The sequence below is a fragment of the Rhinatrema bivittatum genome, chromosome 15 (genome assembly GCF_901001135.1).
Source record: "Rhinatrema bivittatum chromosome 15, aRhiBiv1.1, whole genome shotgun sequence".
Lineage (NCBI taxonomy): Eukaryota > Metazoa > Chordata > Amphibia > Gymnophiona > Rhinatrematidae > Rhinatrema > Rhinatrema bivittatum.
In genome coordinates, this window is record NC_042629.1 from 33,842,621 (window position 1) to 33,869,737 (window position 27,117).

At 46.3% G+C, this 27,117-nt stretch overlaps 1 protein-coding gene across 1 annotated transcript; it reads left to right on the plus strand.

The window, feature by feature from the left end:
• Nucleotides 1-391: 391 nt before the first annotated feature.
• PSMG1 (proteasome assembly chaperone 1) lies at nt 392-21,080 on the plus strand. The gene is made up of 7 exons (XM_029578993.1): nt 392-690; nt 916-1,025; nt 10,335-10,489; nt 12,274-12,336; nt 16,812-17,013; nt 18,868-19,004; nt 20,357-21,080. Exons 1-7 carry the CDS (start codon nt 569-571, stop codon nt 20,429-20,431), a joined length of 864 nt encoding a protein of 287 aa, XP_029434853.1. The 5' UTR covers nt 392-568; the 3' UTR covers nt 20,432-21,080.
• Nucleotides 21,081-27,117: the final 6,037 nt, after the last annotated feature.

The following is a 27,117-nucleotide window of genomic DNA, read 5'->3' on the forward strand; positions in this document are numbered from 1 at the left end:
CAGGAAAAGGTTTGTGCCCCCCCCCCCTTGTAATCCATGAGTGGCAGGGGGCCACTTTGTTGCCCTAGGTGCAGCCCTTCTCTTCATTATTGCCTTTTAATGTATACACAGAGTGATTAGGCAATTCACTGGCAGGAGCTAGCATATATGCAAATGAGGGACATCGTGTCTCTTCGGCCCGGCCCTCAACTGTTCTAGCCTCTCGCGCACTGCTGCTTTTGCTAAAAGAAAACACGTTGAAGTACTTAGCGTAGTATAGGTTAGTGTATAAAAGGTAATTCTACTTTTGACCGCTGTTTATTTATTATGGGTTGGGTAGTTTTTTGACCGTAACACTCCCATTTGAAAATAGTAGTCACAGGCTAGATGTAAGAAAGGAAGCCGTCCGCTCTGCAGCGCGCGGGCGCCCTCTGGCGGTTGCCGCTGTTCTTTCCCGCCTAAGCCGGAAGCGCCGGAGTCTGAGGCGTTCGTAGGCCCAACAGCGGTACCGGCGGAACTCAGGAGTAGTTGCACGCAGTTTCCGGGCCCGGAACAGGGCCCTGCGGCATGTGGTGCTTTCTCCCGAGTCATGGCCACGTTTTTTGGGGAGGTTTTATCGGGTTTTTCCCGGGCTGTGGACGATGATGACGACGAGGAGCTGGAGGAGGAGGAGGAAGACCTGGAAATCCGGAGAGAAATCGAAAAGGAAAGGTACAAGAATCCGGGGGAAGGAGTTGCCCTGTTGCAACCTGACTGCTGCCTGTGTGCATTACAGCAGGCCCCCGAGCCTGGAGGAAGCTGGAGCAGGATGTGGAACTTGTTGGACCAACAATATAACAATCCTCTAGATGTGCTGCACCGGAGCTTCCCGTGACAGCTGCACGTCCCGAGCTTAGACTTCGGTACAAATAACTCCGTTTCTTCTTTTTGTGACAGGGAGCTCCACGTGCACTGGAGTTCGGATATCACCGCAGCCCTGGAGCACTCCCCGGAGAAGCGCCTTCCCTGCACCCGCTTCATTGTGGCCGTGGGAGAGAATGCGGCTGGTGAGTGGTCGTCTGCTTGGTAAAAGTAGTTAGTTGTAAAGTGTGCCTCAGAGAAAGGGGTGATGCTCCTAAAATTAGCTTTCCTAGCCTGTAGCCAGATGGGCTCAGGACCAGCTGACGTCACCCTAGATACACCCCTGCAGTGAACTCAGCCCTCTAGTATTTCTCCGTCTCCAGCAGACGGTGGACATACATATGGGGATTGCTGTACTTCTTGGAAAGAGAAATTCTGTATTTAAATTGGAGAAAAAAATTGAACCCCCGCTCTCCTGCTGTGATACCCCTGCCCCAGTTGAGAATTCCTGAGGCGATTTCCGAGATCCATCAGAAGTGTGCCTTGGTCCAGTAGCCAGTTCCTGGCATGGACTTTAGTGCTTAAGCAGCTGAAAGGCAGTGGGTGCAGGAAGCCCAGCGCGGCGGTGACATCGAAAGCTCTCTCTCCCAGCAGCCGGAGATCATCGCTGTACTCAACAGGTAAGTAAAAAAAAAAAAAAAAGAGAGAAGACTATATATCTTTTTTTGAGATGCGGCAGCCAGAATTGTGGTCTCTCCATGGAGCAATATAGAGGCATTATGACATCCTCCATTTTATTCGGCATTCCCTTCCTAGTTAAGACTTAAGATTTTTGTACTGTACTTAACATTTTTATGTTTTTACTCTGTAACCGGATGTAATATGATGGCACTTTTAACTTTCATATTGTAATTTATTTTGTGCCTTGATGTAAACCATTGTGATGGTTAAACACTTAATGACGGAAAGCTCTTAAACTTAAACTAACATTCTGCTTGCCTTTTTGGATTGCCCTAGCACCCAGAGCTGACGATTTCAATGTAAAAAATACCTAGATCTTTTTCCTGGATGGTAATTCCTAATATGGAACCTAATATTGTGTAACTACAGCATGGGTTATTTTTTCCCTATATGCATCAACTTGCACTTGTCCACACTAAATATCATCTGCCATTTGGAAGCCCAATCTTCCAGTCTCGCAAGGTCCTCCTACAATTTATTACAATCCACTTGTGATTTAACTATTCTGAATAATTTTGTATCATCTGCAAATCTGATAACCTCACTCATCATAATCCCTTTCCTGATGATTTATAAATATATTAAAAATCACCGGTCCTAGTACAGATCCCTGAGGCACTCCACTATTTACCCGTTTCCACTGAGAAAACTGACCATTTAATTCTACTCTGTTTCCTGTCTTTTAATCAGTTTGCAATCCACAAAGACATCGCCTCCTATTCCATGACTTTTTAGTTTTCTTAGAAGCCTCTGACGAGGGACTTTGTCAAACACTCTCTGAAAATCCAAATACACCACATCTACCGGTTCACTTTTGTCCACGTTTATTCACCCCTTCAAAAAAAATGAAGCAGATTTATGAGGCAAGGCTTGCCTTGGGTAAATCCATGTTGACTGTGTTCCATTAAAGCATGTCTGTCTATATGTTCTGTGATTTTATTCTTTATAATAGTTTCCACTATTTTTCCCGGCTCTAAAGTCAGGCTCACCAGTCTATAGTTTCCTGGATCACCCCTGGAGCCTTTTTTAAATATTGGGGTTACATTGGCCACCTTCCAGTCTTCAGGTACAATGGATGATTTTAATGATTGGTTACAAATTTTTGCTAATAGATCTGATAAAATATTAGATTTATTGCATTTCCAGCCACTTAGGTTGGGGAGTCAGTAACCTGAGAAAACCCCATAACAGCATATTCTTCATTTAAAAAAAAACAAACCAACCCAAAACGTTTTTTAGTTTTGTGAAGTACAATCAATGGGTATATTAAAATTGGCAAAAACGAGCAAATCTGCTTTCAGTAACGTTACCTCTGCTATTAGCTCCAATAATGCATGAAATATACCATTCTCCTTTGAGGGTGCTTGATAGAGCAATAGGACTCCAATCTTCCTTTCACCCTGAAGGACCTCAAACATTCAACCCTCTTAACCAGGGGTGGGCAATTAATTTTCCCATGGGGCCGCATGAGAAATTGGGATGGTTTTAGAGGGCTGGACTAATATAATTAACTCAGTTCTCAATAGCCCTACTTATGAAAAGACAGCAGTTTACCACCAATGCATGTCCTCTGAGAAAACACAACAAATAAGACCGATACAAACGCTTACATGCTAGCAAAATATCTCATCTCGGTAACAGACACAGAACCGACCTAACATACTCCCAGGATCTGTAGTAATGCACATAAACTAATCCGCACACAGTTACACCTGTATTATGGAATACACTCAAACAGGAGCAACCCTATCTATGAAAAGGCAACACTACAAATATTAAATCAGGTCCTAAAAACCAATACACCTCTTATTAGGAAAACAGAACTAGCAAGCACTATAGATCCCCACACAGAAATAATTGTAAAACTATACTAATAAGCAGAATAAATGTTTCAAAACAGCTATGAACAGAATAACATCCAACAATTAAAAACTCATAAAAACTATTAAACATTCTCCAAACACCAATAAAATATTTCAAAAAAGCAGACATCACACAATTAAAATGGCAGTCAAGAAAAATAAACTTAAAGCCACCTTTACTTACCCCCTCCAGCAGCTCTCCTACTCCCCTTCCCTGCAGGCCGTGGCACACACCAGAAGCAGCAGTAGAAGCTAAGCTCTATACTTATGGTCCTCTTCCTTAGTGCCCATGTCTCTCACACACACACACCATACCAGTCATGCCCCCATGACCAGTTTCTGTGTCTCACACACCAATCATCTCCCAAACAGTCTTTGGCACACACACACCAGTCACCTTCCTGAACAGTTTCTCTCATGCCATACACACACACACACACAGGCTTCCCACTCCCGTGTTCTACTTACATATATGGTCTTCTCACTCTCATAATCACTTTCTCTGTCTCTCTCTCTCACACACACACTCACCAGTCTCTCACTCCCATGCTTGTTCTCTCCACATGCACAGGCTTCTCATTCCCAAAATCACTTTCTTTCTCTCTCACACACACACACACACACACACCAGTCTCTCACTCCCATGTTCTCTTTCAGATATACAGGCTTCTCCCTCCCATGATGTGTCTCACACACACCCGGATTTCTCACTCCCATGCTCACTCTTCACATGCACAGGCTTCTCATTCCCATAATCACTTTTTCTCTCTCTCTCTCACACACACATACACACACCAGTCACCTGATCTCACTCATGCATACACACACACAGACTTCCCACTCCCAAGTTCTCTTTCAGATATACATGCTTCTCCCTCCCATGCTGTGTCTCACACACACCCAGGTTTCTCACTCTCATGCTCACTCTCTTCACATGCACAGGCTTCTCATTCCCATAATCACTTCCTCTCTGTTACACACACATACATACACCAGTCTCTCTAATTTCCATGCTCACTCTCCACGTGCACAGGCTTCTCATTCCCTGAATCACATTCTCTCACATTCACACACACCAGTCTTTTTCTCTCACACACACAGTCTCCTTACCAAGCAGTCTCTCTCTCTCATGCATGCACACTCACCCAGGTTTCTCACTCCCACAACTCCAGGCTTCTTACGCTCATGCTTTCCCACATACCCAGACTTCTCACTTCCATGCTTTTTCTCTCACACACACACACACACCAGTCACCTCCCTGACTAATGTCTCACACTCTCACATACACATCAGTCATCTCCCTGAGCAATCACTTTCTTTGTCTCTCACATACACACACACATCAGCTCTCTGACCAGTCAATCACACACAGGCTGGCTGGCTGCTTCTCACTCTCTCTTACTCACTCTCTCTTACTCACTTCCTCTTCCCCCCCCCCCCCCCCCCCGAGCACAAATGGGAGCTGCAGCAGCCCCCGCAGGCCAAGAAAGAAGAATCCCATCGGCCGCGGGAGGCTCCTGCTGCTGTCTCCTTTCTCGATTACCGGCTGCTTTAATTGCTCGGGGACCGACGCTGCAGCCGATGCGGCACGGCTCTTTCTCCTTCCCGCGCACCGCTCCGAGTATCACTTCCTGTTCCGGGTCACGGGAGGGGGGTGCAGGCGCGGGAAGAAGAAAAGGCCAGCCGCGGGTACCACAGAAAACACCGCTGCCATTCCCACTGGGCTTGAACGTGCTGACAGCCCAGCGGCAACGGCAGCGGGAGAGACCGGGAGCGCGCGCCACGGACCGGAAAAAAACTCCCGCGGACCGGTGGTTGGGGACCCTTGAAAAAGACCACGAAAGGCGGAACTGTGACATACCGGTATGTAGGAAAGAAACTCGAGCGAAGGCACGCTGCCCGATTGGCCGGTGCTGGGCAAGGCTTGCCCAGCACCGGCCAATCGGACAGCGTGCCTTCGCTCGAGTCACTCCCTCCCCCCACCGGACGCTGTAAAAAAAAACAGTTCATTCTCCGCTCCCTCGCTCCCCGATTGGCCGGCAGCTCCCTCGCTCCCCGATTGGCCGGCAGCAGTTCATTCTCCGCTCCCTCGCTCCCCGATTGGCCGGCAGCAGTTCATTCTCCGCTCCCCGATTGGCCGGCCAATCGGGGAGAATGAACTGCTGCCTTCCCTCTGCAAGGGAAGGCAGCGTGCCTCATTCCCTGTCTGCTCTCAGCAGTGGGCGGGCCGGATTCAGACCGTAGGCGGGCCGGATTCAGCCCGCGGGCCGCCCCTTGCCCAGGTCTGCTCTTAACCTAACCTCCTGTCCAATAGACTGGTTCAGCTGAACACTTTCCCTATATAGCAGTACAACTCTTCCACCTTTCTCCCCTAGATGAGGTCTGTTCACAAATGTAAATCCTTTTGGACATAAGTAGTTTAATACGTCATCATATAAATTCAACCACGACTCTGTAACACATAGTAAATCAACTTGTCATAACAGAATAAGATCATGTAATATCTCCATCTTATTTCTAATGGACCTTGCGTTAATCAGTAGAAAATTCAGGGTCCATAGAATTCCATGTTCTGAGTTCTAAACACTACTAGAAGCAATAATCCTTGTCACTACTCTACCATGGAAACTATAGGGAGGGCCACTGATCATAGGGGTGTCATATTGAATAAAAACAGGCAGCATCTATGGTGGGACTGCCATATTAAAACATGATGATGTCCAAAATCCACCTCTCCTTTTAGCCATACAAGACCCCCATTCCCCTTTGACCCCTTCTAGAGCCTACCCTATCACCCTGCATCCCATATCTGCCATGCCCCTACACCACAGAAATCTCTTCCCCTTCTGCCTCCAGTACCTAATTTAGGCTTCGACCAAAACATTTATAAAATAGTTATAACACACACTTCCCAAATCTGCACCAAAAGTAAACTGCATCCACTGCAGAGTCCCCTCACGATGACGCATGGATGCACGCAATGCCGCAAACAGGGACTTGCATGCACGTTTACCACGCGATTGGCTGTGCGTTTTCGACGTGCGACTATTACCCCTTATATTGTAAGGGGTTTAGCGTGGCAAAAACGCACGGCCAACCTCCTGCCCCCCCCCCCACCCGAAAACTAATAGCACTCATCACATGGGAAATGCATGTTGTTGAGGCTATTAGTTAATCCCTGTGATACTGAAAATAGAATATGCGGCCAAGCCTCACATTTATGCTCAGAAATTAATGCCTGCACAAGGACAGGCGTTAATTTCTGAGTAACCCGGGAAAGTGTACAGAAAAGCAGAAAATACTACTTTTCTGTACACCCTCCAACTTAATTTCCTAGCGATATTGTTGGAAAAATAAATTAATTAAAAATCTGCCTGCCAGTCAGAAGGTTAGAAAAACACGCTCAATTTTAGTGGCATCCGTTTTCCTAACGTGGCTATCAGCGGGTTTGGAAATCGACGCCAGTAAAATTGAGTGTCTGTTGTCGGAACCTGCTGACAGCCATCTCTACCTCATAAGGAGGCGCTAGAGACAGGCTGATGTCCCTAGCACCTCCTTATTAGAACGACCCCTCATTTAAATACTGAATCGCATGCCCAGGAGAGGTGGCTGGGTGCGCGTTGGGAGAGCGGGCCCTCAACATGGGACGCCTGCTCTCCCATGATTCTTACTGTTTCGGCCTGCTTGTGGGTTTGACAGTAGCTTGGTTTTGATTGTAAATATTACTACCCTTATTATAAGGCTTGTGGATAACTGCACGGAGCAGCAGTTACTACGCTTGAGAGAAATATGGGGGTATCCTGCATGGAACAGCAGTGACCACCATAAGAAGCTTGCTGGGTAGACTGGATGGGCCATCTGGTCCTTTTCTGCTGTCATTACTTTGTTACCTTGTAATTTGTGTTTTGAAGAGCCATTTAATAAACTTCTGAAAATATTGATCTTGTTTAAGATTCACTAAGAAAATAAAAATTGTATGAACCCTGAACTCTCTTCTGCTGGGGGTGCTGGTGTAGGAATAAGCAGGTTTTGTGTATCTGAACAACTCAAAGATGAATTGTCATAAGATTGTCAAAACTCTCTGCATGTATGCAGATTTGGCACACTTTTCAGCTCTGACGTATTGAAAATACCTCATCGGAACTGAATAATTTTTCAGTACAATTGACCTTCCCTCTTCTTTCTCCTACCCAAGCTTCCAGCTGATCATTGCGGTTAGGAAAAGTCATCACATTCAGAGCTGGATCTAGTAAGGCTTTTTTCCCATTCTGTGTTTATGGACCCTAAGCGGTTTTTTGATACTTGTTGAAAAATGCTAATGACCTTGGCTGACAGCAGTGCTCCAAGAAGGGTGGAAATTGTTGTCTCAGAACCCTTCTGGTTTGGGGTGTATGGTTTTTGGCATCGGAACTGTTGGTAAAACCGCAGGCGATGTTACTGCGCACTGAGGAAAGATCCCATCCCTAGGAGAAGGAAATATGGGGCAGACAGAAATATGAAACCTGGCGAGTCCCTGGGCAGAGATTGGCCGTGTTAGGTCAGAAGGAGGAAATTTCAGTGTGTATTATCTTCCATGGGCGAAGGGTCCACACAAAAAGCTGGCGCAGGTTTAAAATACCCTCCACAGGCTTCACATGGGGGGAGGGACAAGGTAGAGAAATCTCACAGTAAATCATTTTCTCGTTCTCTCTGCTGTCCCTACTTGATCTCCAGCTTTGCTTTGCTGTCTCTGCTTGTCCTTTTTGCTAAGTGCTAATACCATTTTCACCTGCACACTGGGAGGCTGTTCTGAGAAGAAATGCTTCCTGGTATTATCCCCAGGTGCCATCCAGCCTTAAGTCGTGATCTCAAGGTCAATTGTTACAGTGGTGACTAAAACACAAATTGTTGGAGTTGATATATTGGCTACAGATCAGTTTAGAGTTGCTGTAGGTGAGTGAGGATAGCGCTGTAGACTGGTGAGTGGGGATAGCGCTATAGAGTCTCTGTTAGTGAGTGGGTACAGCATTAATAGTGAGTATAGCGCCGATGAGTGGGGATAACGCTGTAGAATGGTGAGTGGGAATACCACTATAGAGTCTTTGAGTGGGTACACCGCACTGTTGCTAAGTAGGTATAGTGCTGCTAGCTATAGCTTTAAAATAACTTATTTAAAAAATTTTAGATCCTACTTCTACAAGGTATGAAGTGGGTTACAAAAATACATTCATAAAAAATATAATTAGACCAAAGACATCCAAAATAAAAATAAGATGTAATAGATCAGGCCTTCTGGTGACCATTTTTGACACATGAACTAATGCTTGACCTGCTTACTCCAGAATTCAGCAAAGAGACTTTGATGCAAGATTAAATGCTTCCTTAAATAGAAAGGTTTTTAATAGTTTTTTAAAATCTTGCCTTATCCAAGGTTAGCCTGATTTCTTTGGGAAGTGAATTCCACAGCAGTGGACCGGCAGCCAAGAATGCGCAATCTTGGGTCGCGACTAAATGGGCTTGTTTTACAGATGGAATCTCTAAAAGGGCTTTATTTGCTGACCTCAGACAATGAAGATGGCTGGTAAATGCACCATAAAGCACTTAACCGTAGGTTTTCTGAGTTAAAATGAGAATATGTATTAACATAGAAATGATGGCAGAAAAGGACCAAATGGTCCATCCAGTCTGCCCGGCAAGCTTCTTATGTAGTGTCCGCTGCGCTGTGCAGGTTACTCCCATGGTTTTCTTAAGGGTAGCAACCGCTGCTCCGTGCAGTTATCACCAACCCATAAAAAACTTACTGCTAGCAACACTTTTACTGGGTGATGAATCTTCTTGAAAATTCAGACAGTGCTGCTTGACGTGCTTTGCTTATGGACTTGGGTGTAGAAGCATTCCTGTGCTTTTTCCCTTATATCTGTGTATAAATTTCTAATTTCCATCTCCTAAAAGTTAATGGTTTCCCCTGTTCAATGTAAACCAATGTGATATCCCCATGAATGTCGGTATAGAAAAGTTTTAAATAAGTACCCCAGACCATAAAAGTCAGGGCCCATGTTGATTGTCATCTGAATCCAATTCCCCCCTCTGCCGTCAAAGCGGAGAGTGATGTTGCATTTGCATCAGAAGCATCAAGGTTAACTGGTTAAGGGTAATAATCCTTCTGTTAAGGGTAGTAACTGCTGTGACGTACAGGTTACCCCCATGCTTATCAGTTACCCAGACCGTACATGTCTGGGCCTTCATTGGTTATTGTCTAAATCCAATTCCCCATTGCCATTAGCCTACAAAATGAAAGCTGTCTTGTATTTTACATGCCAGTGGCATGGGAATCAGTGTAGAGATAGGAGGATGGGATCTGATCTGGAAGGTTTTAGATTGTTTGTTTATTTGAATCCAGCAATTTACTCCAGCCCTTTAGGCTCTCATCTCAACTGGAACTGAGGCTGTGATGTTACCTGAGGCCGTGAGCCTTCATTTGGAATGACTCAAGGGCTTTTCCACCCATTTTAATTCCCCCTTCTCCGTATCTAGCCCAGCCATTGCTCATAGACTGCGCACTCTCCAAAACCAAACACACATGCACCCCTTACCCCCAGGTCTAGCCACTAGGTGTCACTATTGAGCAGTGACTGAAAATCGCCCAAGAGCTGTGACTGCTGCCTCTACAGCATCCATCCATCCTGGGGAAGAGAAACATTTCTCCTGCATGGCAGTGCCCAAGACTGCCACTAAGCAATGGAATCAGTCCTTGTTTCTGCCTCCACAGTCCTCTGACACCTAGCATGCCTCCATAATAGAGTTTTACTTTCTGCCTTTGCATTGGGCCCTCAGTGGGCACAGATGCAGCACCCTTTATAAAGCTTTATTCCTAAGCAGGAGTGGAACCGTGCTCTCACACGGTTTTGTGTTTTTTTTTTCTCTGTCTGCAGGATTTCTCTCCTCCTGTGTCCTGAGTTCTGGTGGCTGGGAACTTGCTGGCTATGTTAAGGTATGGAACGAGAGATGCAAAGAATCTAGGCCCAGCAATGACCTGCACCCAGCAGCCTCTTCCTGTGTCTTCTACCGACTCATCTCTTGTCCCACGGTGAGAGAAAGGGAAAGAACAAAGGGGTGTGGTGGTGGTGGTCAAAAAAGCAAATAGAATGGTAGGAACAATCCAAAACAGAATGGAGAATAAAACAGAAAATATCATAAGAGCCATGGTGCGATCACACCCCGAGTATTGTGTGCAGTTCTGGTCTTCCCATCTCAAGAAATACCTAGTGGAACTAGAAAAGGTACAGAGAAGGGCAACAAAAATGATAAAGGGGATGGAACATCTCTCCTATGATGTGAGGCTACACAGGCTGGGGCTCTACAGCATGGAAACGAGATGTGTGAGAGAGGACATGATAGAAGTTTTATAAAATCATGAGTGGGGTGGAACAGGTAAATAAGGGCTGCTATTTACCCTTTCAAATAATGCTAAAACCAAAGGGACATTACATGAAACTAACAACCAGCAGATTCAAAACAGATCATAGAAAGTACATTTTTTCACTCTGTGCACGATCAAGCTGTGGGATTTGTTACCAGAGGATGTGGTCAAGGCTACGAGCATAGCGGGGTTTAAAAGAGGGTTGGACACGTTCCTGGAGGAAAAGTCCATAATGCATTGTTAGCCAGGTAGACTAAAGAAAGCCATTGCTATCCCCGAGCATGAGTAACAGGAATTGGATCTATGTTATGGGATCTGCCAGGTACTTGTGCCTTAGATTAGCCACTGTTGGAGACAAAGATGCTGGGCTCAGTAGGTCTTGGTCTGACCCAGCATTACATTTTTCATGATCTTATGTACGGAAGGCTCATCACTCTCACTGCCCTCGTGACAGGGAGGGGGAGGGGACCCAGGGAGGATGCAGTGACCAGAAGTATATGTGTGTGTGTGTGTGCAGGGGGTGTTACAGACAGGAGGATATTCTGTTTGCCCAGGACTGGGAAGAAAAAGGAAGCAGGTGGGCATATAGAGGTTAAGGAGAAATGAGAAACCACATAAAGACAGGATGATAGAGAGAGAAAATGTTGAATTGCAATATTTATTTCTGGTTGTTGTATCCCATTTGCTTATAAAAGTTTGTACTTGTAATACTGTAAAAATTGATAAAGAGAAAAATAAATTAAATGAAAAAACCATAAAGGCAAATATAAGGAGATGCAAATGTAGAAAGTTAAAAAACATTAAGGGGGAGAGCAAATTTAGACAAAGTGAAGAGGTACATTTTGCACCTGTTTTCAAAGTGAAAGGATCCATGTTTGAAACTTGCCAAGGGTACTATATATTTGCACCTTCATTTTCCGTGGAAGATAATGCACGTATATTTGAAAATGCAATCCATGTGCATTATTTTCCACCTCCTGACCTGGGAACACCGCCTCTAAATGCAGCTGAAAGTCCCTGCATGGAGGGAGGGCAGTCTTCTGACGTGTGCGTAAATCACGGTTATTCCCTGTCGATTGCTTTGAAAACTTTCCTCCCCATTATTTTTTTTTATCCACGTTTGCTACAGACTCGTCACCAGTTTCTCCGCCGCCTTCTCCTTTTAATTAGTTTATTTTTTATTTAAGAGCTTTTATATATCGATAACCGTTTGCACATCATATCGGTTTACAAGAAACAGTAACGTTTACGTGGAACAATTGTTATGATATATAGTTAACAGGAGAGTAATTAAATACAGCAGGCAGGGAGGATAGAAACTTTAACCCTGCTGCTGAGGGGACGCGGTGGAGCTGTTGGCGACACCTCCGTAGTTCGTGTGAACGGTCAGGAATCGGCTGTCCCTGGCCTGAGATTTCATGGTCTCTGATGCCGAGCTCTTTGCATTTCAGGTAATCCTCTGCTTGTGCTGCTGCTACGTGGCTGAAGATCAGCAGTTCCACTGGCCCGAAAAGGTAAGCGAGAACTCTGGTTAAATGTAGCTTTGCCGAACTGAGCACAGGCTTCTCCATGTAGCTAATAAATGCTGTAAAATCCAGCAAGAAGGTGTATCGGGGCAGTATCATGTGACTAATGAAAAGTGCCAATTTCTGTCTCAAACATATAAACAAAATGATAGAAGAGACCAATATATTTTCAATACAGTATCAGTTATTGCTATGCCCCAAGAATAAACCATGATGTTAAAATTAGGGTGTCAGCCAGTCACAGTACAAGCACAGGCACTGCCAGTCTTCTCTGTCATCCCCCACTAATGTGAAAGTTTTTCAATTAAATTGCACGTAAAACACCATGTTCATCAATTTTGAAAAACAGAACAGTTCTGTGTGGAAATGGTTGCTGCATAACTGAAGTCTCCTGACTTTAGGAAGCACACATTTATTTATTTATTTGTATACCGCTTTTACAAACAGTGTTTAATCAAAATGGTTTACATAAGTATATTAAAATTAAATTCAAAATAAAAAGAAAAGATAAAAGAAAGGCCATAATGTTACAAAAAGTATAGTTAAAATAAACTATTCAAAATAAAGAACAACTAACATAGTTCTAGTAAAAATTAAATAATGCATAATGTAAAATATAAAATTAAAATATAAGGTGCCATATAAGTAAATGTGAAGAATCAGTTTGGATCTGTTATTTGGTAGGTGTAATTTTAAATGCAATTTGAAATATGTTTTTAAGGATTTTTTAAAATTATTCAAATTGGGTATGGATCTTAGTGAGTCTGGTAATGCATTACCAGACCAGTAACTGAGAAGGCTCTTTTTCTTGTAATTTCAAGACGGGCCTGTCGAGGTGATGGAATATCTAATAAATAAACACATAGTCATAAATGTACCCAAGCCACAGTCCAAAATCTACCAATCTGACATCAACCAGTATTTCATCCTGGGGCTGCATCAGGGGACAGAACCAAAATATAGACGGTGCCAAAATTCAGACAGATACCTGTCTCACTGAATCAAATGCTGCCTTCCACATAACAGATTCTTAAAAGATGCCATGATTCAGAAGTCACGCCCATTGATGATGTCGCACACCATGTGGAATTCAAGGGATTGATCCATTGGTCTAGCAATCATGTCGCATGCACCTGGATAATGTAACCAGAAGAAGGTACTGTGATAATCAGCCAGCATGCCCATGTAACAAACTGAACAGGAACCACATGCTGGATGACTCTAGCGCACAGTACCACCTACTGCTTACACTATCCGTTTGCATTCCCAGACTAACTGCAAGGCACTGTGTGCCATTTATATCATCAAATGTCCTTGCGACATGTTTTGCATGGGTAAAACTAGGTGCACAGTTTGCATCCTTATCGTTGAACATCGAAGCTGTATAAAGAACCAGACACTCTCTGCTCCATTGGTTTCCCATTTTATGGAACTGGGACATTCATTTGACTCTCTTCAATTCGGTGTTATTGAGCCATTTGAACTGGATTGGCGTGGGGGTGATTCTGCATGATTTCTGTAGGAACATGAAGAAAGGTGGATCTACCACCTTAAGACAGTGATCCCCCGTGGGTTAAGTATGGAACATACATTTTGGTGTGTTTTTGTGACTGAGAGCAATGAACCTGGGTAATTTCTAATGACTCTTTGACATGACTGCTGTCCCAGGATGAAACATCAACTGATGTTGGGAGATTGGAAGATTTGGGCTGTGGCCTGGGTGTATTTATTGACTATATATAGCAACTGGTTTAACATGAATCGTGTTTCTTAAAGTCAGGAGACTTGGATTATGCAGCAACTCTTTCAACATGTAACTGTTTGGTTTTCAAAGTTGATGAACATGGTGTTGTATGTGCACTGTCACCTATTATGATGTTGGCATTCTTTCTGCTGCATGATTTTAAAAAGTCATCTTTTCATATTTGAACAGCATCTTGTCTAGTGTTTAGTGTGGTCTTGAGTTTAGGTGGAAGATTGTGATGTGAAAAAAAAGCACTTTTGTGACATCTAGAGATCTTTAAAATGAAGAAAACCAGTAAAGCTGATCCTTGGTGCATGTGGTGAGAGAGGTGGGGGCATTCCAGGAATTTCAGGGGTGCTGGGAGAACGCCGAGCCCCCTCAGTACCAGGAAGCATCATCTTTGAATGAGCATCCAGCAGTGTGCTATTGTAGAGTCAAAATAATTCTCACGCTTTATTTAAAAAATGGGAAAGAATCATACTTTTATGTGTGTACAGCTGCAAGCCTTACCCTGTATGATTACATGCGCCCAACTCTCTTCAACCTTCATTGGCTTCCAGTATCTGCTTGAGTTCACTTAAAAATCTTGGTCTTGATTTTCAATCCCTGGCAGTCTGTACAGCTGTACTCCTAAGCAGATGATGATGCTCTGCTCTCCTGCAGCCCCCCCTCTCTGAGAGAACATGCAGACATGCTTTTTTTTCATCCGCTGTGGATCTCAATGCCTCTGGTCCTTCGCCTTTTAGAGCAATATTCCCTTTTTCACCAGGCCGTAAAGACCTAGCTTTTCCTCTCTGCTTATTCTTGATGCCTGGCAGTCTGCTTATCAGGTTACTGTTGGTTTTGTTGTTTTACTTATGGGATTTTGTGATTGTTTATTTCTATATTTTGTACTGTTTGGATTGGCTGAATTGTATTTTGGTTTTGTCTGTGAGCTTCATGTTTGGATATGATGGGTTATGGATGTAAGAAAATAATTGAAATTCTTGGTGAGGCTGTAGCATGCTGTGATATCAGCGGGCATTATTAAAGCTGCCTTTTCATTGGTTGGGGGTCTCATGATGCACTGACTAATATATAGCCACATGATGCCATCTGTCGATTGACTGTGCTTGATTTCCGCCCCCAGTGTGGGCAGCCTGGGGCTACTTAATTGTATTGTTGGACAGATATTAGATGAACGTTTGCCTAGAGACACGGTGCTTAGGGATGTGACGTTTCAGGTGCACTAGCCCCCAAATTTATACTCTTCAGATGTGCTGACCCTGAAAGGGGAAGGTGCAGTGGAATCCGATTAACTGAAAGAAACGGGGAAAAGACCCACCTTGTTGGGTCCTCCCCAGGATGCACGTAAGGGGATTCTGGCACTCTCGTGCGCCTCAGATTTCCCTCTCCTCTTCCTACTCCTGCACCTCACCACTGCCTTTTCCTCATCTTTCCCATCTGTAGCCTATTTTACCTTCCTCAGGTCTGTTTGTGCTTCCCCATCCCATGATCCCAAATCTTCCTTCCTTCCTTCCTCCCTTCCTCCCTTCCTCCTTCTCTCTTCCCCCTGCCGCACTTCCTCTCACACTGCAGGAGTGAAAGACGAGCTCTTCCCTTCGGTTTCCTCTCTGTGGCTGTGAGTGCTCTGCTGGTAACCAGTGGGTTGCAGGAAGAGGCAGGAGCAGCAGCAGTGTTTGAAAGATGCGCTTTCTGCCTCCTGGCCCCCCGCAGCCTGCCGGCACTGGCTTGCTCACATGAAGTGCGCGACAAGTCGGCAACCAGAAATGTTGCCATCAAAAGCAGCTGAATTAATTCACAGGTGGATGATAATGCATCCAAGAGAGCGAGAGCAAGGGGGGACGGTGAGTGAGGGGACCGGACCGGTGCCTGCTCATAGGCTTCGTCCCCTTCTGTGTGGGAGGTGGGCCCTGTGAATATGCGCCACCTTGGTCCTTGCGCTCACCTGCTACTACCGCAGCTGCCAGCATCAGCCCCACACCATTCCTTCCAAGTCGGGGTGTGAGGAATGGGGTTCCCAGTGGTTGGGGGGGGGGGGGGGGGGCGGTCTTCTCACAACTTTTAGAAAGGTTGTGCATGAGGCCCTTGAAGGAAAGCTATGCAGGTTAGCCATGTTCAGAGATTTGCCCATTTTTCAATGTGGAGTTTTTAAAAACCAGATCTGTGTTGTGACCCTTTTATATTAGGAGCAAGTATTTGTAGGACTAGCAGGTTAGAAATGTTTTAAATAAATACACTAGGAAGTGGAGTGAATATATGGGTAGTTGTGAACCATCACCTGTAACCTCCGTGTTTCTGGATGGTTTGTGCACCTCTGCACTACCTGCTCAGCTCCACCTCGCTCCCACCCTCTCCTTATTTAATAAGAGTTATAGTGTTTCAGGATGTACTTTGGTTACTCAGGCAGGCTTCATGTCACCCAGCTTTTATCTTGCTTGAATGGTGAGCCTCTGAATTATCTTAGGACTGGCTTCTAGCCCTGAACCTCAGCTGGCTATCACAGGATCCAGGGCATCCTTCCATCTGTCCCTGTGGCACTCTCTCTGTCTCAAGAGGGCCCCATCACCCAGAGTCCCAGCAGAGCTGTTGTCTGGGGTAGAACCTGCATTGTATTTGCAGGAGCCAGCTAGTTTCTTGACTGAGCTTTTAGCTCTGTAAATAGTTCCATTATCTGGCAGTCTGACTGACTGACACTGATTTTTTTTTTTTTTCGCAGGTTTTCAGCAGTGTGCAGAAGAGGGATCTGACAGTAACCATTCTCTCCACTTGTCCTGTAGCCCTCTACAAAACTCCCGAATCCACATACACCCTGCGAGGCCCATTCCTGAGAGCTCTAAAAACAAAGGAATTCAGACAGGATGTGACGTTATGCCCTCTGATGGAACCTCCGAATATAGTGGATGGCTTCCCTGCAGCAGGTACAGTCCTGGTAGACCAAGCTTAGGGCCTTCCTGCACAGCCAAGGACAAGTTTCCCTCTCCCTTGTGCATGACCTCCTCAGCTGGAGAGGAGCGGGCTGAACCCTTATGACTAAGTCCTTCCCTTCTGCTGTACGTGACCCATTCAGTACAGCTGTCCTCTACATGTGCTGAGGTCTCCCATGTGTTTGAGGAAGAATGTTTTTCTGCATCTGGAAATTCGCAGTGATGGAGTAATAGAACAAATAAAGGCTGCCAATGACATGACGTCTCCCTCCCCATGAGCAGAGGGACACTGCATGCCAGGTATGTGTGGTATACACACGCCCTTCTCACTACCACTACCCTGGAGTATAGAAGTGCTGTGCACAAGTGACAGGTCACGCCCGCATGTCTGCAACGGTTGCAGCTTGCAGTAAACTCTGGCTTTATTTTCCTTCAGAGATAACAGCACAATGCTACACTTGAGGCACCAGAGTCATTTCAAAGAAGAACAGCAGGGGGAGTTTAAACACAAACCAACATCAGCTTCCTGCAGCAAACAATGCCCTTTATTACTGTCCATGATCAAGCTGCTAAAACCTCCAGCAGATGGCTCACACAGCTTCCTTACAAGGGTTAGAACTGTAAGGAAAGTGGGAGTGCTGGGCTTATCCCAGTCTTGCCCTGTTGGACCTTTGCCTCCCTGGTAGTCTCTTACAGAGAGATCTCCACTCTGAGTGGTAGCTTTCAGCTTGTCTCAGCAGTGCCTCCCTAAGAGAGCCATTTTCTTTCTCAGATTCACCTGGAGCCACCAATGATTGTTACTTCTCTCTGCCCTCCATTTTGCAACTGACTGGCATTGGGTCATGTCTCCCTTGGACTACAATTCCCAGCTACCCAGGACCTAGTGCAAGAGGATTAGGCACCTTAGATGAACCTTCAGTTTTGAGCTCTCCCCCTTACACAGCTGCCTATTGGTGGCAGCTCTGGCACAGCATCCCCCTTTCTCGCCGTGCTCAGCATCTACCTCTCACTCTTCTCTCACCCTCTCCTAAGGCCTGCATCCTTTGTCCCCTTGTCCAGAGTGCCCAGCAGCCCTTCCTTATCCCCCTGTCCTGCATCTCTCTTCTTGTCTCTCCCCCACTCCCACAACATCCTTCTCTACCCGTTCACCCCAATCTCTTTGCCTCCTTTTTGTAGTGCCCAGCATCCTCTCTCCACTGCTCTCCCACCCACCCAACGTCTGCTCTGTGTCCTCCCTGCACATCCATCTAGCATCCATTCCCTTTTCTGGTGCTAGGCCTTAAAGGTAGGTAGGTGACATCTGGAGGTTCCTCTGCCCTTCAAAAGTTTGGCACCCTAGGTAACTGCTTAGTTCACCTGATGAAAGAAGCAGCCTTGCAACTGCCCCTCTCTTTCTTAAGTGGTATTATTTCTTTTCTGTACTTCCCTTTCTCTGCCAGTGTTTTCTTTAAAGTGTCCTCTTCTACATCTTGGGCTAGCCATCTCCTCTGGCTCTGCAGAGTCCCACCTCCATCGCAGCAAGTCACGTGTGTATGTGGCCCCTAGCGGAGAGGTACTACACAAACTGTACTTGTATGACTTTCCTTCCCAGTGGAGAGATGCTATCCCTGGTGTGCTGCATTTGTGTGATCACCCTCCTGCCCACTAATGAACAGGCAGGGCTCACGGCCCACGTGCATCGTGTGCATGTGAGCTCCGCGCCCTGCGTGCGAGATGCCCCCAGCAGAGCACGACCTACGGGGATGTTTCCCCTCCCCCCATCGCCAGCAGCGGGGGTGCTGTGCTTGCCATGCCTGGGTAGAGTTCTGTGCTCTTTCTATTTGTTTTTTTTTTTGTTTTTTCCCCTAGTCCTGAGTTATTGTCAGGTGTGGCAGATCCCTGCGGTGCTGTACCAGTGTTACACCGATCTTCCCAGACTGGATCCTGTCACTGTGGAAGCCTTCAGACCTTTACTTTCATCACAGAATCTCGGCAGCTTGGCCGTGGTAAGATGGCGTCCGCAGGGTCAATGCTGTGGGAGGTATCCCAGTCCCAATAACACCAAAATTGCAGAGATGCAAAATAGCTGATAACAGAATACGGGTCCAATAGAGAGAAATAAAATGGAAAAGTGTGTGAGAAATGACATAAAACAAGTGAACACAAATGGGCTCACATAACATCCAGGCTTTTCCCTAACATCTTATTATATGCCCAAAAGAAAACTGTCAAAAAGAACTTAATTGAAGGCCCCAAAACTAACAAAAGAAACTTTAAAATCTCCACCTGGCCATGTCATGGCTGTCAAGTCACTTCCTCACTTTGCAAATAGGAAACTGCAGGAGGTCCTGCAAGCTCAGTCTGAAGATCTGCACTCCCATACCTTGCAAACAGCAAGCCTGCAAGAGTTGGCAAAGTTCATCATATTTAGCGAAAGCCTATTTGGGATCTACTGCTATGTATCTTATTCGTGCCCGAGTAAAACTAAGTTATGCCACACACACACACAGACACCTTTGTTTTTCTCATACATTTCCCTGTAGTCGTTGTGCATACGTCCAGGCTATCGCTCTCACCTACAAACACTCCTTCCTCTTGCTTTTACAAGCAGTTCCCTCAGTCTGTCACGCATGCATTCTCCCCTCATCCTTTTGCATATGCTCTCTACCTGCCCTTGGTATATGATATGACCTACACTCCTCCTCAGGTTGTAGCACACATTCATAGTGCGACGATCTCCTCTATGGGCCATTTTGCTCCTGGTTTGGATGATCATATTACAGTAGGGGGAGCAAGTTCCGGTCCTGGAGCTGCAGCCGAATCGGGTTTTTCATGCTGTCCTCGGTGAATATTAATGAGATTTTACTTTTAGGCAGTGGCACTCTGTGACTGTCTTAGTCTTTGTCCTAAAGCCATGTGGGAGGCATCTGTTATCAAGAATCATGCACTTTTTTTTTTTTTTTAGATCATTTTTCATTTCATTATAAAGTTTATTATTATTGAAGCTTATAACCTGATACACAATAATCTGAAACAGCAATGGTAATGCATGTGCTAAAGCAAACCTATTTAATATGTAAAAAAAAAAAAAAAATTGTCAAAACAAAATATGAAGAAAGGTACTAAGTGTTAAGATGTAACAGTGGCAATATAAGAATAAGAATTGTTAGAAATAATCAAAACTCTCAAAGCAGTCTCGACCATTTTAAATTGATGCAGTAGATACATACTAAAATAGTAATCACATGCTAAAGGCAGCATAATAAAGTGTCCTTGGCCGGGGTGAGGGGCAGGTGAAGGGATTTGAAGGAGCTGCCTACAGCAATGCTTAGTCAATGTTTTGTTTTTATTTTGCTAGGACACATCTAAAAGCGCAGAGGCAATGAAGACGTTAATGAAGACCACTGAAATTCAAAGCAATCTGTATGTATAAAGTTCTCAGCTGGGGAATTGGCATGTCAGCAGCTGTACTTTTTTTGTTGTTGTTGTTAACGATCTTGAAAATGTTTTGAAACTGGAGTTTTGTAGGTTTTTTTTTCCTTCTCCTAAATAGTTCTAAAATAAATCCAGAGGAATCTTTTTTACACACTTTTTCCCCTTGCTGTAGTGGTCTTTTTGTGGCTCCGGGCCTCTCTTGCAAGTCTTGCGTTTTGCCAGCAGGGGGCAGTGACGCATCACTTTCCGAGCCCGTTTGCTCTGCGGGTCTCTTGAACGAGAACTGCTGACAGTCTGGACACAAATCACAACACCATAGCAACTTTACGCTCAAGTTAAAAGTATTTTCCAGTTTCATTTTCAGAAAATTATAAATATTTTTCCTACCCCTCTGCTTTTCTGATTTTTGTACCCACCTGTCCATTTTACTGTTTTGAAATATAAAAATGAGCAAGAACTCAAAAAGAGGAAGTGCTTACGAAGCAGCTCTTCAAACCTCATCAGTTTTGTTTTTTTTTGTTACTCAGCCCTGACCAGTGTTGCCAGATGTACAGTAATTACCATAATTATGTGATAATTGCACCCCTTGTTTGATCGATAGTTGAAAAAGTGACATGCTATACACTAATAAAGTTTCCTTTGTATAACCTCGTCTCTGCCACTTATCCGCTGGCTCTTTCCCTGTCATCCTGGCTGCACGCCGAGGCAGGTGGGGGGCAAGGGGCACCCTTTCCACGGTTCTGCCCGACGCCCATCTCCCGTAACGATCCGATACCACATCTCAACATGTTGAGGCGTCTGCCTGTGCAAAGATTCAGAACTTCCTGAAGGATCCCTGCTCATGTTCCCTCCAGACTTCAGTGCTTATGCAGAGATTTAAAATCCACAACTCAAGGAATTTTTTTTTTTTTTTGTCCTGGTTTGTACTGGATCCAGTGTGTGTGTCTGCAACCAGTGCTGATTGGCTCAGAAAGCAAGACCCATAAATAATAATAGGGAGCAATTCCATACATCATTGAGATCACAGAAGCAAAATGGAGACCTGGTGCTGTCAGTTGTTACTTCAGTGAATTTCTGAATAAATTAAATCATTGTGAGAATTGGCAATATTGTGACACCCTAAACATGCCAGAATTCTACAGAATATGGTATTGTGTATCCAGAAGATGATATAAAATCTGTCCGTTCCTAAAAGGTCTGACCAGTTATAAAATATACAGAAAATGTAGAGAAAGCATGCAGAGGCGTGGCTTTGGGAATGCCTTCCAGCCTAGATTTGGGGAAGGGGTGTAGGCGGTATTGTGGTGTGTATTTGTGGGAGGAGGTGGAGTGTGTGGGTTGTATGTTTTAAGGAGATGTGAGCATAGGAGTGTTAAGGAGATGGGAGTGGGTTTATATGCGGTAGATGTGTGTGGTGAGGCTGTAGGACCGTGTGGGGGAGGGAATGGATGGTGGTTGGACATAGGGGAACAGGTGAGTGGAGGTGTGAGTGGTGGATGTGGAAGTATAGGAATGTGTGTGGTGTGCGAGTGTATGGTGGGGTAAGGAGAGTGGGGGTGTGTGACTGTGGCGGGGAGGGATGTTGTGGGATTGTATGTGGTGTGCGGACAGATGCGGATTTGTGTGAGACTGAAAGCGCCTTTTGATGCCACCCACTGCCAGCTGCTTCATTTATTTTTTTTGCTGTCTGCCGGCCTGTCTGTGGTAAGTGCTGGACAAGTTCCTGGAAGAAAAATCCATAATCCTTATTAGCCAGGTAGATTTTAAAAAGCCACTGTTATCACTAGGGGTGAGCAACAGAGAATGAATCTACTCTTTTTGGGATCTGGCAGGTAACTTGTGACTTGGATTGGCCACTGTTGGATGCAGGATACTGGGCTTGATGAATCTTTGGTCTGACTCAATATTGCATATATTCTTCAGGGTGAGGAATGGGCAGTGATCCACATTCCTAACAGAAAGCAATGTGGATTTTATCCCAAAGAGAGCAATGGGAATTTATTTGAAAAATATTGACCTGATGATTCTGGGTTTTAAACTCTTGAAATATTACTGTTTTCTTCCTGGTGATTTTTTTTTTTGTCCTTTTGGAGTTACTGTGCCTTTGGCTAGTTCCCTGTTTGTACCCGGATCAGTCCAGACTGCTGGGTTATGACTCCCTTCCAGCAGATGGAGGCAGAGAAAAACTTGTGAGGCACCCCCTCTTAGACTGGTGTGCCACCTGCAATCCCTCACTATTTCTCTGTCTCCAGCAGATGAAGGTGGCAGAACCTGCGGTCCTGATGCTTTAAAAAAAAAAAAAAAAAAAAAGGGGGGGGGGCTCTTTGCCTTTGGTTTAGAAGGTTTTTGTACCTTTAAATCTTCCTCTGGCTAGATCAACCTTTAAAAAAAAAAAAAAAAAAAGTACCAGTAATTATCAGGAGTGCAAGTCCTCCCAAGGGGTTGGAGCCTATCCCCCTTGGTAGAGGCACGGCTGGGGTTGGTGACCCTGTGAGCCTGCTTACCCGGAGCCGGTCCCTTATACCGGTGAGTAGGGGGATTTACTGGTGGGCCGGTCCCTCCCCCTAGCAGCCCAGAGACGTTTAAATTCCTCTGGTGAGACCTGTGCTGGTAGTTTTAATCCCAGGGTCGTTTTTTTTACTTTCCCCTGGTTGAGAGCAGCATATAAAAAAAAAAATTAAGAACACTTAGCTACCAGGTCTCCCTGGCCTCCAGAGGAACTACTTCACTGGTGTTTTGCTTCTGTCTGCTCAGCTCCGTGTGGGGATGCTGCATGGATCGCGGTGCTCTGCCTGCGGGGAGCCGGCTGCACGGCTCTCCCACAATGGCCTTTGCTCCCGATGCCTTCCCGGCGGTGAGGACCCGTTGGGGGCGTCAGGGAGTGGCAGCGGAACATCTGTTTCACGGTCCCGAGGTGCAGGGAAGAAGCTGCACACTCTGAGGCCTCGGCCTGCCCCGTTCCCGATCAGTGCGGGAATGGTGGCTATTTTGGAGCCTCCTCGCTCCAATTCAGTGCTGTGCTTGGGGGGAGGGGATTTCCCTTCGCAGCTTTCCCCACTGAATCTGAGTCCTGAGAGGTCCCAGGCCTCGGTGCCTGCTTCCCCTCCTGGTTCGGGTTTGCCCCCGGAGGGAGCCTTAAAGAGACAGCACCCCTTTTCTTCGCAGTTTGTGCTTTTACTGCACAAAGCATATCTGGAGGCAGAGGCTGATTTTTAGTTGCTGGAGCCTCCGCCAGCGAAGGTTTCCAAACCCACTGACAGTCAGGAATCCACCAGGGTTCGGCTGTCCGTGGGGCTGCGGCGAGTCGGGGACTCTGCTCGCCGAACAGCCGGATCTCTCATCACAGGGACCCTCTCACCGGGGACGTGGACGAGGAAGCTGAAAGATCCGTCCCGGTGGAGGGAGATGATCCACGGGTGCTCAGATTATTTAGACGAGATGAGCTTGTTCCTCTGATTCCCTCATGTTCTGGCAGAGCTAGGGATTGAGGCTCCGCAGCTGGTTTCGGAGACTTCCACGGTGGATCCCGTCCTATCGGGTCTTTGGGCTCCTCCTAGGACATTTCCTTTCCACCCGATGCTTTGGCAGCTCATGACCTGGGAGTGGGACACTCCAGAGGCCAGTCTACAAGTAGGATGAGCTGTGGAGAAGCTTATCCGCTACTGGAGGAGTCATTGGACCACCTTCTTCCTGGAAGAAAAGTCCTAAGGTGGACGCGGCCATCACCAAGCAGACGACAAGTGGCCAATTGCCTCTGCACTTAAGGACCTACAGGATTTGAAACTTGAAGTTCTTCTCAAGCGGATTTTAAAGGTATTGGTGCTTGGCGTCCGGGCGGCAGTCTGTAGTAGTCTCATGCAGCGGGCAATCCTGAGATGGGTGCAACAGTTACTCACTACGCAAGAGTCCCCCGGTGGAGGCGGAGCGCGTGGAGGCGGCTGTAGTGTATACCACAGATGCTTTATATGATCTCCTTCGTACTTCTTCGCGCCAGGAGGCTTCTATGGCTCTGTAATTGGGCAGCTAATGTCTCTTCCAGTTGGTATCTCTTCCTTTTAAAGTGAAATTCTTTTTCGGTGACGATCTGGAAAATCTTAAGTCCCTAGGGGACAACAAAGTGTACAAGCTTCCGGAGGACAAGCCTAGGCCTTCTTGGGCCTTTGGTTCCTCTTGTCCCCGTTTTCGGGGACAGCGCCATTTTCATCAGGGCAGAGCCCCTTCCTTTGCTCCACGGCAGCCATCGGCGAGGTTTCAGTCTTGGGCTCATTCCTTTCGTGGCCGCAGGACTCCCTGGGATGGGGTTCCTCAGGGGTCTTCCGGCAACAAGTCTTCCCAATGAAGGTGTGCTGGCCCACTTCTCTGTTCCTGTGATAGGCAGATGCCTTTCTCTATATTTCGAGGAATGGGTCAAGATTACTTCGAACCAGTAGGTTCTAAGCATCATCGAACACGGCTACGCTTTAGATTTTGCTCGCCTGCTCCTAGACCTATTTTTGGTGTCTCCTTGCGGGCCCCGGGCAAAACGAACAGTGGTGAATCAAACCCTGTGTTGATTGAAAGCCCTGGGAGCCATTATTCCGGTTCCTCTGGCCAAACACAGGACCGGCAGGTACTCCATATATTTCATGGTTTCCAAGAAGGAAGGCTCCTTCCGCCCAATATTGGATCTGAAGAAAGTGAACAGTGCACTTCGGGTGCATTTTTGCATGGAAACTCTGTGGTCCGTCATTGTGGCCATCTGCTCAGGCGAATGTTTGGCCTCGTTAGATCTGAAGGAGGCGTATCTTCCCATAGGGATCCGTGAGTGTCATCAGAGATTCTAAGGTTTATGATTCTAGGTGAGCATTATCAATTCCAAGTGCTGCTGTTTGGTTTGGCGACTGCTCCCCCACGTCTTCACAAAGGTGATGGTAGTTGTTGCAGTGGCTCTCCAACAGGAGAGGATCTTGGTTCATACCTACTTGGACGACTGGCTCATTCGAGCGAAGTCGGAGGAGCTTTGCAAGATTGCAGTTCAGTTGGTTTTGCAGCATCTTCACACTCTCAGATGGGTCATCAATTTTTCCGAAAGTCAGTTAATCCCGTCCCAGGTACTGAATTTCTTGGGAACACGGTTCGACACCTCTGTCAGCAAAGTTTTTCTCATGCAAGAACGGATCAACAAGCTAACGGCACAGATTCAGTGTCTGTTGTCCCTCCGATGCCCAAAGTATGGGATTACTTGCAGGTGCTTGGTTCTATGGAGTCTACTCTGGAGTTAGTCCCCTAGGCCTTTGCTCATATGAGACCCTTGCAAAGGGCGTTGCTTTCCCGCTGGGATCCCAAGTCAGAAGAATTCCAGGTACCCTTACCGCTCATGAAACCCGCTTATGGTACCAGTTTCAGCTGGTGGTTGGTTCCCGACCACTTGCTGCTCGGGGTGGATCTGGAGGAGCCCCAGCGGGTAATTGTAACGATGGATGCCAGCCTTTCCGGTTGGGGGGCGGTTTGCCAATCGCGGTCGGCGCAAGGTCAATGGACTCGTCAGGAGGCGAAGTGGTCCATAAATCACTTGGAAACCGGAGTAGTACACCTGGCACTGCGCAGCTTTCTCCCTCTCGTGCGATATCACTCGGTGCGTATTTTGTCCAACAATGCGAAGACAGTGGCCTACATCAGTCGTCAAGGGGAACAAAAAGTCATCCGATGGCCGCGGAGGTGGACAAGCTAATGGTCTGGGCAGAACGTCATTTGCCTGCCTGGCGGCCTCACACATAGCCAGTGTCAACAACGTTCAGGTGGATTTCCTCAGTCATCAGCAGGTAGACCCCGGAGAGTGGGAACTATCCAAGGAAGCGATGCATCTCTTAATTTGTCGGTGGGGCTTACTTCGTCTGGTCTTGATGGCGACTCAGCGAAATGTGAAGGCGGCGCGTTTCTTCAGTCGCAGAAGGGAGCATGGGGCGGAAGGAGTGGATGCTCTGGCCCTTCCGTGGCCCTGTGACATTCTGCTTTAAGCTTTTCCTCCCTAGCCGTTGGTGGGCAAGGTGTTAAGAAGAATAGAGACCCACCCAGGGTTGGTCATCCTCGTAGCCCCGGAATGGCCAAGGAGGTCATGATTCGCGGATCTGGTCAACTTGGCGGTGGATGGCCCTTTTCGTCTGTCATCTTCCAAATCTTCTTCGACAAGGTCCAGTATTTTTCTATCAGGCGGCTTGGTTTTGTCTAACGGCCTGGCTTATGAAAGGAGGCAGTTGAGGAGGAAGGGTTATCCTAATTCAGTCATTTCCACTCTTCTACAGACTCTCTTATGTTCGAGTCTGGAAGGTTTTCGATTTCTGGTGTAGTGGATTGGATGTGTCCTCGCGACGAGCCTCCTTCGTTTATATTCTGGCTTTCTTACAAGAAGATTTGAAAAAAGGCTTGGCATACAGTTCTCTCTGTGTTCAGGTAGCGGCTTTGGGCTGTTTGAGAGGAAAGATTGATGGGGCGTCCCTTGCAGCCCATCCTGATGTAGCACGTTTTCTGAGGGAAATCCTCTCCCCCCAAGCACAGCACTGAATCGGAGCGAGGAGGCTCCAAAATGGCCGCTGATCCCACGCTGATCGGGAACGGGGAGGCTGAGACCTCCGAGCGTGCAGCTTCTTCCCTGCACCTCGGGACCGTGAAACAGATGCCACCTTCAGTTCGGCCAGTGTGTCCTTC

Coding starts and splice junctions, on each gene's coding strand:
- PSMG1 (XM_029578993.1), top strand. CDS start 569: ATGGCCACGTTTTTTGGGGAGGTTTTATCGGGTTTTTCCCGGGCTGTG. Junction 691..915: donor AGAGAAATCGAAAAGGAAAG/GTACAAGAATCC, acceptor TTTTTGTGACAG/GGAGCTCCACGTGCACTGGA. Junction 1,026..10,334: donor CGTGGGAGAGAATGCGGCTG/GTGAGTGGTCGT, acceptor CTCTGTCTGCAG/GATTTCTCTCCTCCTGTGTC.